At 41.3% G+C, this 13,508-nt stretch overlaps 1 protein-coding gene across 1 annotated transcript in view; it reads right to left on the reverse strand.

Moving 5' to 3' along the window:
* Window positions 1-2,494: 2,494 nt before the first annotated feature.
* Window positions 2,495-13,508, reverse strand: part of zgc:92429 (uncharacterized protein LOC445063 homolog) — a 28,351-nt gene continuing 17,337 nt past the window's right edge. The window contains exons 7-11 of the mRNA XM_060925008.1: window positions 9,916-9,986; window positions 7,109-7,211; window positions 5,749-5,868; window positions 3,080-3,142; window positions 2,495-2,960 (exon numbers count right to left, since the gene is read on the reverse strand). Of these exons, the coding sequence (XP_060780991.1) occupies window positions 2,643-2,960; window positions 3,080-3,142; window positions 5,749-5,868; window positions 7,109-7,211; window positions 9,916-9,986 (675 nt within the window). The 3' untranslated portion in view covers window positions 2,495-2,642. The remainder of the gene's footprint in view (window positions 2,961-3,079; window positions 3,143-5,748; window positions 5,869-7,108; window positions 7,212-9,915; window positions 9,987-13,508) is intronic.

The raw sequence follows: 13,508 nt of genomic DNA on the forward strand, positions 1-13,508 counted from the left end.
ATGGCCTGACATTTTCCTTTAGAATTCGCTGGTATAATTCAGAATTCATTGTTCCACCAATGATTGCAAGCCGTCCTGGCCCAGATGCAGCAAAACAGGCCCAAACCATGATACTACCACCACCACCACATTTCACAGATGGGATAAGGTTCTTATGCTGGAATGCAGCATTTTCCTTTCTCCAAACATAACACTTCTCATTTAAACCAAAAAGTTCTATTTTGGTCTCATCCATCCACAAAACATTTTTCCAATAGCCTTCTGGCTTGTCCACGTGATCTTTAGCAAACTGCAGATGAACAGCAATGTTCTTTTTGGAGAGCAGTGGCTTTCTCCTTGTAACCCTGCCATGCACACCATTGTTGTTCAGTGTTCCCCTGATGGTGGACTCATGAACATTAATATTAGCCAATGTGAGAGGGGCCTTCAGTTGCTTAGAAGTTACTCTGGGGTCCTTTGTGACCTCGCCGACTATTACACGCCTTGCTCTTGGATTGATCTTTGTTGGTCGACCACTCCTGGGGAGGGGAACAATGGTCTTGAATTTCCTCCATTTGTACACAATCTGTCTGACTGTGGATTGGTGGAGTCCAAACTCTTTTGAGATGGTTTTGTAACCTTTTCCAGCCTGATGAGCATTAACAATGCTTTTTCTGAGGTCCTGAGAAATCTCCTTTGTTCGTGCCATGATACACTTCCACAAACATGTGTTGTGAAGATCAGACTTTGATAGATCCCAGTTCTTTAAATAAAACAGGGTGCCCACTCACACCTGATTGTCATCCCATTGATTGAAAACACCTGACTCTAATTTCACCTTCAAATTAACTGCTAATCCTAGAGGTTCACATACTTTTGCCACTCACAGATATGTAATATTGGATAATTTCTCAATAAATAAATGACCAAGTATAATATTTTTGTCTCATTTATTTAACTGGGTTCTCTTTATCTACTTTTAGGACTTGTGTGAAACTCTCATGATGTTTTAGGTCATATTTATGCAGAACTAGAGAAAATTCTAAAGGGTTCACAAACTTTCAAGCACCACTGTATTTCCAGGTGACCACAGTCACCCACCCAAAGCCTCCCAATTTGGTCATATACTGTGTTGCATGCAGATAGAGGACCAGATAGGAACTGTTCGGTGTTCCGATTCTGCTGAACTTTTCAAGTTTTGCTACAAAGAAAGTGTGTTTACTGTGCTTGGATCACTGATAAGCTGAGGTAAAGTGAATTTTAAAAACAATGAGTTTACACCACGTTCTTATTTGAAGCAGAAGAGCCTTCTTGTTGCTTCATTCAGATGTTTGGATAATGTGCACTTGGGTCCCATTAAGCTCTCACTGTGATTTGTTAACTTTAGGGTATTAGGAAATCAAAAATTATAGTACTGGGTACATACAAGGATGCTTCAATTTTACCCCTTGTGCAACAGAATTGGGACCAATAGCATGACCAGGGCCTTATGGTACAACCCCAATTCCAAAAAGTTGGGACAAAGTACAAATTGTAAATAAAAACGGAATGCAATGATGTGGAAGTTTCAAAATTCCATATTTTATTCAGAATAGAACATAGATGACATATCAAATGTTTAAACTGAGAAAATGTAGAGGTCTTCCCTGAAAGGTCTTCCCTGAAAGAGACGTCGTCTGGATGGGAGCATATGTTGCTCTAGAACCTGGATATACCTTTCAGCATTGATGGTGTCTTTCCAGACGTGTAAGCTGCCCATGCCACACGCACTAATGCAACCCCATACCATCAGAGATGCAGGCTTCTGAACTGAGCGCTGATAACTTGGGTCGTCCTTCTCCTCTTTAGCCCAAATAACACGGTGTCCCCGATTTCCATAAAGAACAAATTTTGATTCGTCTGACCACAGACGAAGATTCTCTGAATCTTTTGATGATCTTATGCACTGGAGATGATGTGGTCGAACTCTTTGCAATTTTACACTGTCGAACTCCTTTCTGATATTGCTCCACTATTTGTCGGCGCAGAATTAGGGGGATTGGTGATCCTCTTCCCATCTTTACTTCTGAAAGCCGCTGCCACTCCAAGATGCTCTTTTTATACCCAGTCATGTTAATGACCTATTGCCAATTGACCTAGTGAGTTGCAGTTTGGTCCTCCAGCTGTTCCTTTTTTGTACCTTTAACTTTTCCAGCCTCTTATTGCCCCTGTCCCAACTTTTTTGAGATGTGTTGCTGTCATGAAATTTCAAATGAGCCAATATTTGGGGGGGCAGGGGGGGGGGGGGGGGGGGGGGGGGGGGGGGGGCATGAAATTCAAAATGTCTCACTTTTGACATTTGATATGTTGTCTATGTTCTATTGTGAATACAATATCAGTTTTTGAGATTTGTAAATTATTGCATTCCGTTTTTATTTACAATTTGTACTTTGTCCCAACTTTTTTGGAATCGGGGTTGTAGTTTTGATGACCATTATCTTTTTTTTTTTTTTTAATGCAGAAATGTGCAGGCCCTGAGTATAACGTTTAAATAATTACCACTATATCACAATGAGAACAGTATAACTAATTCCAACTAACTTATCACAATACACCATCATGCCCATCCGACCCCTACTGTCACGCTGTATAAAAACAATACCTGTGTCAATATTAACTGGCCTCTAATTCTTTGGAGGTACAGGTTTGGGTTCCTCCAGCAACGGGGGACCATCAACATCCTGCTCTTCTTTCTCATCACCATCATCTTCGTCTTCATCCTCCCAGTCTGACTCACTGATGTCATCATCTGAGATGTACCAATCTGGTTTTTCATCTGCTTTCGTCTCGTGCTCTGTGGTGATGTCCTCGTCTGTGACCTCAGGTCCGGGTTTGTGTTTGGGGTCCTCCAGTTTACCCCAAGCTACAGCATCGGCCTTCTTTAAGGTCACTTCTACTTTAGAAGGCACCATGTTCACAAAACTGCTCTTCACATCAACTACCTGAAAAACCAACAAAGGTGACTGACTGATCACTGATGTGTATGCTTTAACTTTGTATTGAAAGTGTTGGCAGGATTTGCTTGGAAGTGCTGCTGAAATATGTGAGCACAATTTCTTACCCCCCACAGATAGAAGTCCTTGTGAAACTCTTTATCTTTCTCAAACTGAATATGACACGTCAGCTGTTGGGACAGAAACAGGAACTCCTTAAGGTACAGGTATATCCTTAACAGCATATAACATTGAAAACAAGATCAACTGTGAGCTACTGCTCACTGACATATCCCCCATGCTCTCACACTGTAAAAAAAGAATAGTCGAGAATACTTGAAATTTCAAGGCAACAGTCTGCATTAAGAATTTTATGTTTTGCCAACGATGTATGCCCATGATAATCCAAACTATGATAACACTGTTATCTTTATTAAGAATTCTTAATTAAGTCAATTTTCAATTCCTCATTCTGCCAACATAGATTTCTCTTTTTGCTGAACAGTGGCATTCACAGTAGTACAAAAAGGCAATTGAGGTTCTCACAATTTTTTGGGGGGGGCTTTTTTTTTTACCTTTATTTGGATAGGACAGTGTAGAGACAGGAAATGAGCAGGAGAGGGAAATGACCTCAGGTCGGAATCGAACCCGGGTCCCCGGACTTATGGTATGGCGCCTTATCCACCTGAGCCACAACAACATGATCTTCAACCAGAGAGAGAACCACATTGCCCAGCCCTTGCATTTGGGAGAGGAAACCCCGTGTCTTGGTCATTAAGAGCATGTGCTGAATAAACACCTGTGGCAATTATGTATTTTCAATTCAGATTATTCACTATTGCATATTTACACATCATTGAGGTGCACCCTATCAGTTTGATGTGGATTTTTCTGTTCGTTAATAATTATTCATATTTTCTTGTCCATTCAATTGTGAATATGGAATTACTTGAACAAAGCATAATTCTATTTTTTAGAATTATCCACATCAAGAAAAATCCACATCAAACTGATAGGGTGCACCTCAATGATGTGTAAATATACAATAGTGAATAATCTGAATTGAAAATACATAATTGTCACAGGTGTTTATTCAGCGCATGCTCTGAATGACCAAGACACGTGGTTTCCTCTCCCAAATGCAAGGGCTGGGCAATGTGGTTCTCTCTTCGGTTGAAGTTCATGTTGTCGTGGCTCAGGTGGATAAGGCGCCATACCATACCATACCATCTGGGGGCCTGGGTTTGATTCCGACCTGAGGTCATTTCCTGATCTCTCTCTCTCCTGCTCATTTCCTGTCTCTACACTGTCCTATCCAAATAAAGGTGAAAAAAGCCCCCCAAAAAATTGTGATAACCTCAATTGCCTTTTTGTACTACTGTGAATGCCACTGTTCAGCAAAAAGAGAAATCTATGTTGGCAGAATGAGGAATTGAAAATTGACTTAATTAAGAATTCTTAATAAAGATAACAGTGTTATCATAGTTTGGATTATCATGGGCACATCGTTGGCAAAACATAAAATTATTAATGCAGACTGTTGCCTTGAAATTTCAAGTATTCTCAACTATTCTTTTTTACAGTGCACTTATATCAGAATGCAAGTAATCAAAGGAATAGGAAACTTATTATGAATGTTGACTTCAACAAATAATGAACCCTGAAACAAGTAAGTAAAGAGCAGTGTCTCTCCCCAGGGATTTCAAATAGCCTCCTGGTAAATTGTCATCTTGAAATAGCATTTTGCTTCTTGAAATAGCGTCAAAATCCACTCTGTGTGTTTCGTAAATTCATTCAGTTGGTAAACAGGAAGTCGATGTGGGACAGACCTGAAAACAGTATACACGGTATAGAACCCCAAGCTGAAACTCTGTACCAAATATCAAGCAGTTGTGATTTGTAGTTGCTGAGAAAAGTGTTATGAAAATTTTGTAAATCCATCCTATATATTGGATGGATAGAGGTAAACCAGTATACCCCCCCCCCCCCCCCCCCCCCCCCAGAGCAGGGATATTTAAAAAAAAAAAAAAAAGCAGCCAGTTCAGCTAAGAAGACCACCACCATTTCCATCCATCCATCCAGTCCCAGTGGAGTGGCCATTGCTTCTTTAATGTGAAGGATGCACAGCTACAATCTGGTGAGCTCTAAACATTGACTGAACCTCATAGTTAACCAGTGAACTGAATTCTTTGAGCAAGGAAATCAATTCCCTGTGCTGGACTCTAGCCTCCTAGGACTGCACTTGTGCTGCCAGGGTTTATTCGAATCTAGGATCATCTCATCTCATTATCTCTAGCCGCTTTATCCTTCTACAGGGTCGCAGGCAAGCTGGAGCCTATCCCAGCTGACTACGGGCGAAAGGCGGGGTACACCCTGGACAAGTCGCCAGGTCATCACAGGGCTGACACATAGACACAGACAACCATTCACACTCACATTCACACCTACGGTCAATTTAGAGTCACCAGTTAACCTAACCTGCATGTCTTTGGACTGTGGGGGAAACCGGAGCACCCGGAGGAAACCCATGTGGACACGGGGAGAACATGCAAACTCCACACAGAAAGGCCCTCGCCGGCCACTGGGCTCGAACCCGGACCTTCTTGCTGTGAGGCGACAGCGCTAACCACTACACCACTGTGCCGCCCAAATCTAGGATCATGTTCACCTTAAACATTAACCATGAACACTTATAAATCAAGTAATTATCAGAAGTGCATTTCAATCCAGAGTGAAATTTCAGCCTCTTCCAGCACCACAGAGAGCTGTTAGGGATATGAACAGGCCGTGGACTCACCACTGTGCGGTTGGCCTCCACATAGGAATGCTCAGGGTTGGAGTTCTTGGCATAGATGGTGACCACCACCTGGTTGCCCGTCTGGTGCCAGTCATATCGACATGCCACTTTCTTCTTATCCTGTCAACAGCAACGAAACAGCTTAGTCACCATGGAGATCTCAGCTTTAGCTTATTTTGTATTATACCACAGCACTGTTGAATTCTTGAATCTGATTGGACCAAAGGCGCTGATTGTCATAACTGTAGCTCTGACAGTAGTCATGGCTGTAATTCAAATAATTCCTGTAGATATATATTGATGCCCTTGTTCTAAGACTTGATCGTTTCTATAGTAACAATAACTGATAACCGGAACAGAGTTGTTCTGTGAATTTTCTACAGCATTAAATCTAACCACAAACTGATAATTCAAATTGCTGTCAAATAGATTAAGAGGACTAAAACACTTCAGACCTTTCTGTTGATGGAAATCCTTTGGTGTGGTAACGGATCACACCACCCTGTTGATTATCTTCTCAAAATAGAACGTGTGTTATTCTGAATTGTCTTAACCACAACTGGAACATAATAGTATATAATAATATAACAGAAGAGCTCCTGTAGCACAAACTGCTGAAAAAGTTAATGCTGGCTAAAACAGAAAGGTGTCAGCACCTTTAACTTTTTCAGCAGTTTGTGCTACAGTAGCTCTTCTGTGGGATTGGACCATATGGGCTAGCCTTCGTGCCCCATGTGAATCAGTGAGCCTTTGATGCCCATGGCTCTGTCCCCGGTTCACCGGTTGTCCTTCCTTGGACCATTTTTGGTAGGTATTAACTACTGCATACCAGGAACACACCTCACAAGATGTGCCATTTTGGAGATGTTCAGACCCAGTCATCTAACCATCACAATTTGGCCCTTGTTAAAATGGCTCAGATCCTTACGCTTGCCCATTTTTCCTGCTTCCAACACATCAACTTCAAGAACTGACTGTTCTCTTGCTGCCTAATATATCCTACCCCTTCACAGGCGCCACTGTAATGAAATAATTAACAGTCATTCCACGAAATCGAGTCATACATGAGCTGATAGCTGACGAGGCGCGCCTATATTACACCTTAATAGATTAATACTTATGTCAGTTTTTCAATCCGATAACAAAGCAAAAACACTAGAGTAAGTACTATATGCTACTCCTAAAGCACATCCACATATTATTAAAGAAAAAGGAATCTATATGCTAAGCAGACACTGGATTTTTCAATGTTTCTCTGAAGGTCAGTCCAGATCTGAGTTAGCACGATGAAAAATGTTTCAGGTTTATGGATGTGGCACTTGCACATAAAAGCACCAGAGGAATGCTAAAATGCTTGTACCTGTTTTTGGACCCAGCAGTGTTTGCCTGTAGTACAGCCCTTTTGATCCAGGAAAGCGTTAAAGTCGATGGTCTTGATGCAGCAGCAGCTCCAGTATTTGTACCTTAAGGTTGATTGAAAGAAATTTTAATGACTCTCAGGAATTAAGCTGTGTACCTGTTCACTTTCTGCAAAGTATAGAACCCTATTACATCCTGCTGTTTCAGTCTAATCACAGGCAAACAGCCTTGGGACACACTACAGATATATTTTGTCTTGGACTCATTTACCCAGATGCCAGCTTAAATGGTTTTACAGGAAAATGTCAAATCTGTGAACAGGGACCCAATTTCTGTAATTTTGCCTCTGTACACCACCACAACCCTTACAGAAAAACCACATGAACTTCACATGTGATTTCTCACATGTGAAATATGTGGAAAATGTGTTTTGCACATGGGAAACGTGTTATTTGCACATGGGAAACGTGGTTTTGGCCCAATTTTATGTGAATCACATGTGGGAATGTTTTCCACATGTGCTCTACAATGGTAACACATGTTACAAAATCTGATACCATGTATTCCACATGTGGTAACATGATCACATGTGAAATACATGGGAAATTCATGTGTTTTTTCTGTAAGGGAAGGGATTTGAAATGAAGCTACCAGCAGAGGTGGACAGTAACGAAGTACATTTACTCGAGTACTGTACTTAAGTACACTTTGAGTATCTGTACTTTGAGTATTTTTATTTTTTTGGAAACTTATGACTTTAACTTCACTACATTTGAAAGACAAATATCGTACTTTTCACCCCACTGCATTTCTATCAAGGTCCTCGTTACTATGAAGCGGCTTTGAAAGTGGATGTTTTTTGCTTTCTTTTATAAAACACGATTGATTCTTTCCACAGGTGACACTGAGACAGCCGATCAGTAAATCACTAGGGTCACGTCACATCCACAGACTGTATAAAATCAAGTTTAATTTCTCAGCAGCGTTATTTGAACATGATCAGTTGATGGCAGAATGGAAGGAGGTGGTTTTTCTGGAGAATCAAGTCAAGTCAACTTTATTGTCAAATATGCTATACATGCTCGACATACAGCACAGATGAAATTTCAGTCCTCTCTGACCCATGGTGCAAACAGGCAATGCAATAAATAAAAATAGAATAATTTAAATAAACAATATAAACACTCTAGATAAGAAATAGACAAACACTCATATATACACACACACGCACTCATGGCCATACCTAGAACCCATGTTTCAGTTTTCTGAAAGGATTAAAGATTCATTTCGTTTTAAATGTTTGCCGAAAATGAACCACATCACGGCCTACAAAAACTCATCGTCCGACCTGTGGAAGTATATTGAGGTCTATTCCAAGAAAAAGCTTGTAATGAAGTTGTCTGTGCTTTTAGAGCTATTGGTAATGTTACAATAGCTATGCTTTCTGGTTAGTCAAATGATTTTCTATGGATTTGCCCACCAAGTTGCTACAGCCTTGTCCATGGCTAACGTTAACACACAGCTACGTAGTTAACTTGGACACCATTCGTTAGCATGTAAAAATAGTTATGCTAACATGAATAACATTAACTTTAGCATAATCTTGCCAAATAAACAGAAATCTTTCTTCTCTTGTAACATTAGCTACCCAATATGATTTCGAGTTTGAAAAAAGAGTTTGCTAGCATGTCAGGTGGAGCTTCAGCTCTACAGGTTCTACAAGCTACTCAGTAAATCCAGTCAGTTGCTTCAGAGGCATTTGGTTTTGTAAGCGTTGTGGCAATAATACAACAATGCGTTGACAGAAAATGTACTATTAATACTTAAGTATTTTTAAAAGCAAGTACTTCAGTACTTTAACTTAAGTAAAAATTTGACTGGACAACTTTCACTTGTATCAGAGTAACATTTGACCAGCGGGATCTGTACTCTGACTTAAGTAATGAAGTTGGATACTCTGTCCACCTCTGGCTACCAGTATGTGATTGAAATAATGACTTTCAACTTCAAATCATATATCTCCATCCCATCTTCACAGGCTCAAAACTAATTGGACAGTTGAAGAGAGAGAGAGGGAGAGAGAGAATTTCATTGACTCTTTTACCATGGTATAAAGTGGATTTGTGGATGCATATATTTACTGTAGGTCAGTGATGGGCGATTACGGTATTACACAGTGTGGTGTTTGAGAAGAGAGAGTCCATAAGTGCTTAGACAGCGACTGTTTTCATACTTTTGCCTCTGAACACCACCACGATGAATCATATCACCTTAATTTTTCATGAATTCTGAAATAACAAGGAAAACAGGCTACACCTGGCCATAAAACTGCTCTTCAGTCAACTGTCCAATTTCTTTTCAGCCTGTGAAAATGGAGGGACTATGAATGAATGGCACAATCCTTGTGGCATATTTTTAATCATTTTACCACAAATTATTTTACTCTGATGTACTAAAATTCTAGGCATTTTTTCCAGGTTTTTTTGTTTGTTTCAATATTAAAAGGTCATGATTATGCGAGTTCGGTGCATGAAGGGAGGCTGCATTAGTGCCAGCAACAAGTCTAAAGATTACAGATTGAGAACCTTAATGAGAAGAGAGCCGTGTCCAGATTCATTTAACAAGAGAATATTCAGAATTTTTGCAAAACCTTGTCCAAATTTAAAAACCTTTTCCCAGACCTAAACATGAAGCCTGTGTCTATAATGGTTATATCATGGGGGGAGGGGGGGGGGGGGGTTGAAATTAGAAATTAAAATCTATATATAAAAGTACATTTTCACAAATACTTTAAAACTGTAGCCTCACCCTTCATGAAAGACTGGTGCTCCAGGGTGATGTATGCAAACCGTGGCATTTGTCTCTGGACCCTGGTACAACTATAAACACACACACACACACACACACACACGGCTCAGAGCAGTTTTAAAATGCATTACTTGTGTCTGCCTCCATGCCTCAGATGACTCAGCATTCATACAGACAGAGATAAAATGGTCAACACACCAGTGTGCCTGAAATGCTCCACCACTCCACTGTTATGCTTTTAACTGTCTGGTCACAGCAGTCAGCGACAAGAAAATCTATGAGCCATTTTACTTTGTAAAAAGTGAACAAAGTCAGGGTGAGGGGCAGAATAACATCTCAGGTATCTTCATGCACAAGTAGACAAGAATAATGCCGGAGCAGGGCATCCATTCCCATTACCAGGAACAAATAGGACTTAATAAGCAAATGGACATATTCCCCAAGTAATTTAAAAAAATCCTGCCTACACACCAAGCCAATTATCTTCATGCTATTACCCATCATCCTTCTCTGATGCCTGGATATTCTAACAGCAGCAGAGATGAGATCAATACCCCCATCACATAGGGATCCGAATCTGGAGTCTTAGTTGATAATGAGATTAATTCTCACTAATACAGATGCACGGTTTCTCAGAAGGTTGGAAAACCAGAGGCATCAGTGTGCATTAAGTGGAGGCTCATTATGACTGCTCTGTGCGGCACAGTGGTGTAGTGGTTAGCACTGTCGCCTCACAGCAAGAAGGTTCTGGGTTCAAACCCAGTGGCTGATGGGGGCCTTTCTGTGTGGAGTTTGCATGCTCTCCCCGTGTCTGTGTGGGTTTCCTCTGGGTGCTCCGGTTTCCCTCACAGTCCGAAGACGTGGTGAGGTTAACTGGGGGGGGGCTTGAGCTGAAATGCCCTTGAGCAAGGCACCTAACCCACAACTGCTCACTGGACGCTGTAGTATAGCTGTGTGTTCACAATTTCAGATGGGTTAAATGCAGAGGACGAATTTCACTGTGCTTGAATGTACATGTGACAAATAAAGGCTTCTCTTCTCTCTTCTTCAGACATCTGATCTCATCCAGTTACTTTCTGATGCTTTTAATAAAGTCTAAACCTGAATCACATTGGATTCAATCATATCCATCAAGCTGGAACCAATATCATCTGACTTTCAGGCGAGAAGTGGGGTTCACCCTGGGCAGATCGCCATTCTATCGCAGGGCTACACAGGGAGAGAGACAGACGGCCACTCGCACTCACAGCTATGGGCAATTTAGAGTAGCCAATTGACCAAATCCACGTGTCTTTGGACTGTGGGAGGAAACTCACCCAGGCACAAAGAGAACATGCAAACTCCACACAGAAAGGCCCCCCATCAGCACAGAGGTTTGAACCCAGAACCTTCTTGCTGTGAGGTGACTGTGATAATCACTGCACCACCAGGTCTTCCATTTCAGTTTTCATTTCTGAGTTAAACTGTTTACACACTGATGTGGTCATTACAGCAATATCCATGCCTAAAGTGCATTTGAAACCCAGTTTAAAAAAATAAGGGTAGAATAATTTGCTGTGTGTATTTACACCACTAGAGTGCACAGTTTTGTTCAGTGTTTTCAGTTCATTTAGATTAGATAGAACTTTATTGCTCCCTATGGGCAGGTTCCCTCAGGGAAATTAAGACGACGTGATCAGACGTGTATTTAACGCTTGCTGGGGTTTAAAGGAATTCCAAAGAGTTCTAACCATCCCTGCCCATTCCCGCAATAATCTGTTTCATTTGCTTATTATTTCCTAATTAATTTAGTCAATTTCCCAAAACATTCAAATAAAATTAGAATGCTAATCAGGATAACCCATTTCCTAAGGAAGAATTCATGCTGTCAATGCTGCTCGTACTGTTCCATGTTAATGAACATGACCTTATTTGTTTTCTTTTGTCACTGCTGTTCATTTTGACCCTTCAGCTTACTTTAGAGCAGGCTGGATTGGTCAAATTGGTCTTTTTCATCTTTCACCTTGTATTTTAACACAGTTTCTTGCACCTTAGAAATCCGGGAGGCTTACTTCCACGTTAAGACTCAACATTTTAAGTCTAGCTTTGTAGAATGCAGTGTAGAATCTGTATTAGGGCAGTGGGCATGTGCCACCCTTGCCAGCACTAGTAACACTGGAAGCTGTAGTCATGAACCTGCACACAGGCGGCCCAGGGCATAGGGTCGCTCTCTGCTGGAACGAAGCAGCAGCGAAGTTTGGCAGCCCCCTCGGTGTCTGAGCAGCCCTGTTTAGGATTTGCTCTGCTCACCTCCATGGAGGAAGGGGCTAGAAATGGTGCTCCAAACATAGCCTGCTTCACCTCACCCTGGCCAGCACACTGCGGCTGGCAGGGATCCCACTCAGTGGTCAAAATACAACAAAAAGATGCTGAAGGTACTCAAACCTTAGCACCTGGAACACTAACATGTGGGCATACCTTCAAAGCCTTGATTGGCCTCATCATTCACCTCTGGACCCACAACCACCACCCACCAAATTGAAATCATGGTCATCTTCAACCCCAAAGAACGAATATCATCAAGTCTAGCTTTTATAACAGATTGAATTTTCAGTACAAGTTAGCTTTATAAAACTTTCAGTATTTTTAATGTTTAATTTTAATTACTTGTGCCTTTATTATCTATTTATTATTTTATATTGAATTGTTAACATTTTTAATATGTCTAGCATGTTTTGGCAAAAGGGCGGCACGGTGGTGTAGTGGTTAGCGCTGTCGCCTCACAGTAAGAAGGTCTGGGTTCGAGCCCCGTGGCCGGCGAGGGCCTTTCTGTGTGGAGTTTGCATGTTCTCCCCGTGTCCGCGTGGGTTTCCTCCGGGTGCTCCGGTTTCCCCCACAGTCCAAAGACATGCAGGTTAGGTTAACTGGTGACTCTAAATTGACCGTAGGTGTGAATGAGAGTGTGAATGGTTGTCTGTGTCTATGTGTCAGCCCTGTGATGACCTGGCGACTTGTCCAGGGTGTACCCCGCCTTTCGCCCGCAGTCAGCTGGGATAGGCTCCAGCTTGCCTGCGACCCTGTAGAACAGGATAAAGCGGCTAGAGATAATGAGATGAGATGTTTTGGCAAAGCTGTAATAAATATATCATTATTATTATTAGGATTAAACACAGGGTTTATCCCTGGATAAATAGCTTCCAGTCAAGTGTCATCCTGAGACCTTAGACTTCTAACACCTTCCTAAGGATATGTGCTGATCCGAGGAGAGCAGACTTCTGCATTGTTCGTTTCCCGTCTGGAATACCCAGTTCCTTCAAGTGTCCTGTCAACTTGTTTGACATTGTGCCCAACGCCCCAACAACTATTGGCACAACTTTCGGCACAACTTTCGTCTTTGAATTCCACAGCTTTCCAATCTCTCTAGCTAGATCTTGGTATTTGTCATGCTTTTCTAATTCTTTCTGTACAACTTTACTGTTCCAAGGGACAGCAATGTCTACAGTGATCGTCTCCCTAGTCTTCTTTTTCTGAATTACAATATCTGGTTTCTGGTGGTGAATTACTTGGTCAGTTTGAATAATAAAATCCCACATTATTATTATTATTTCTGGAAT

The sequence above is a fragment of the Neoarius graeffei genome, chromosome 1 (genome assembly GCF_027579695.1).
Source record: "Neoarius graeffei isolate fNeoGra1 chromosome 1, fNeoGra1.pri, whole genome shotgun sequence".
NCBI classification, from domain to species: domain Eukaryota; kingdom Metazoa; phylum Chordata; class Actinopteri; order Siluriformes; family Ariidae; genus Neoarius; species Neoarius graeffei.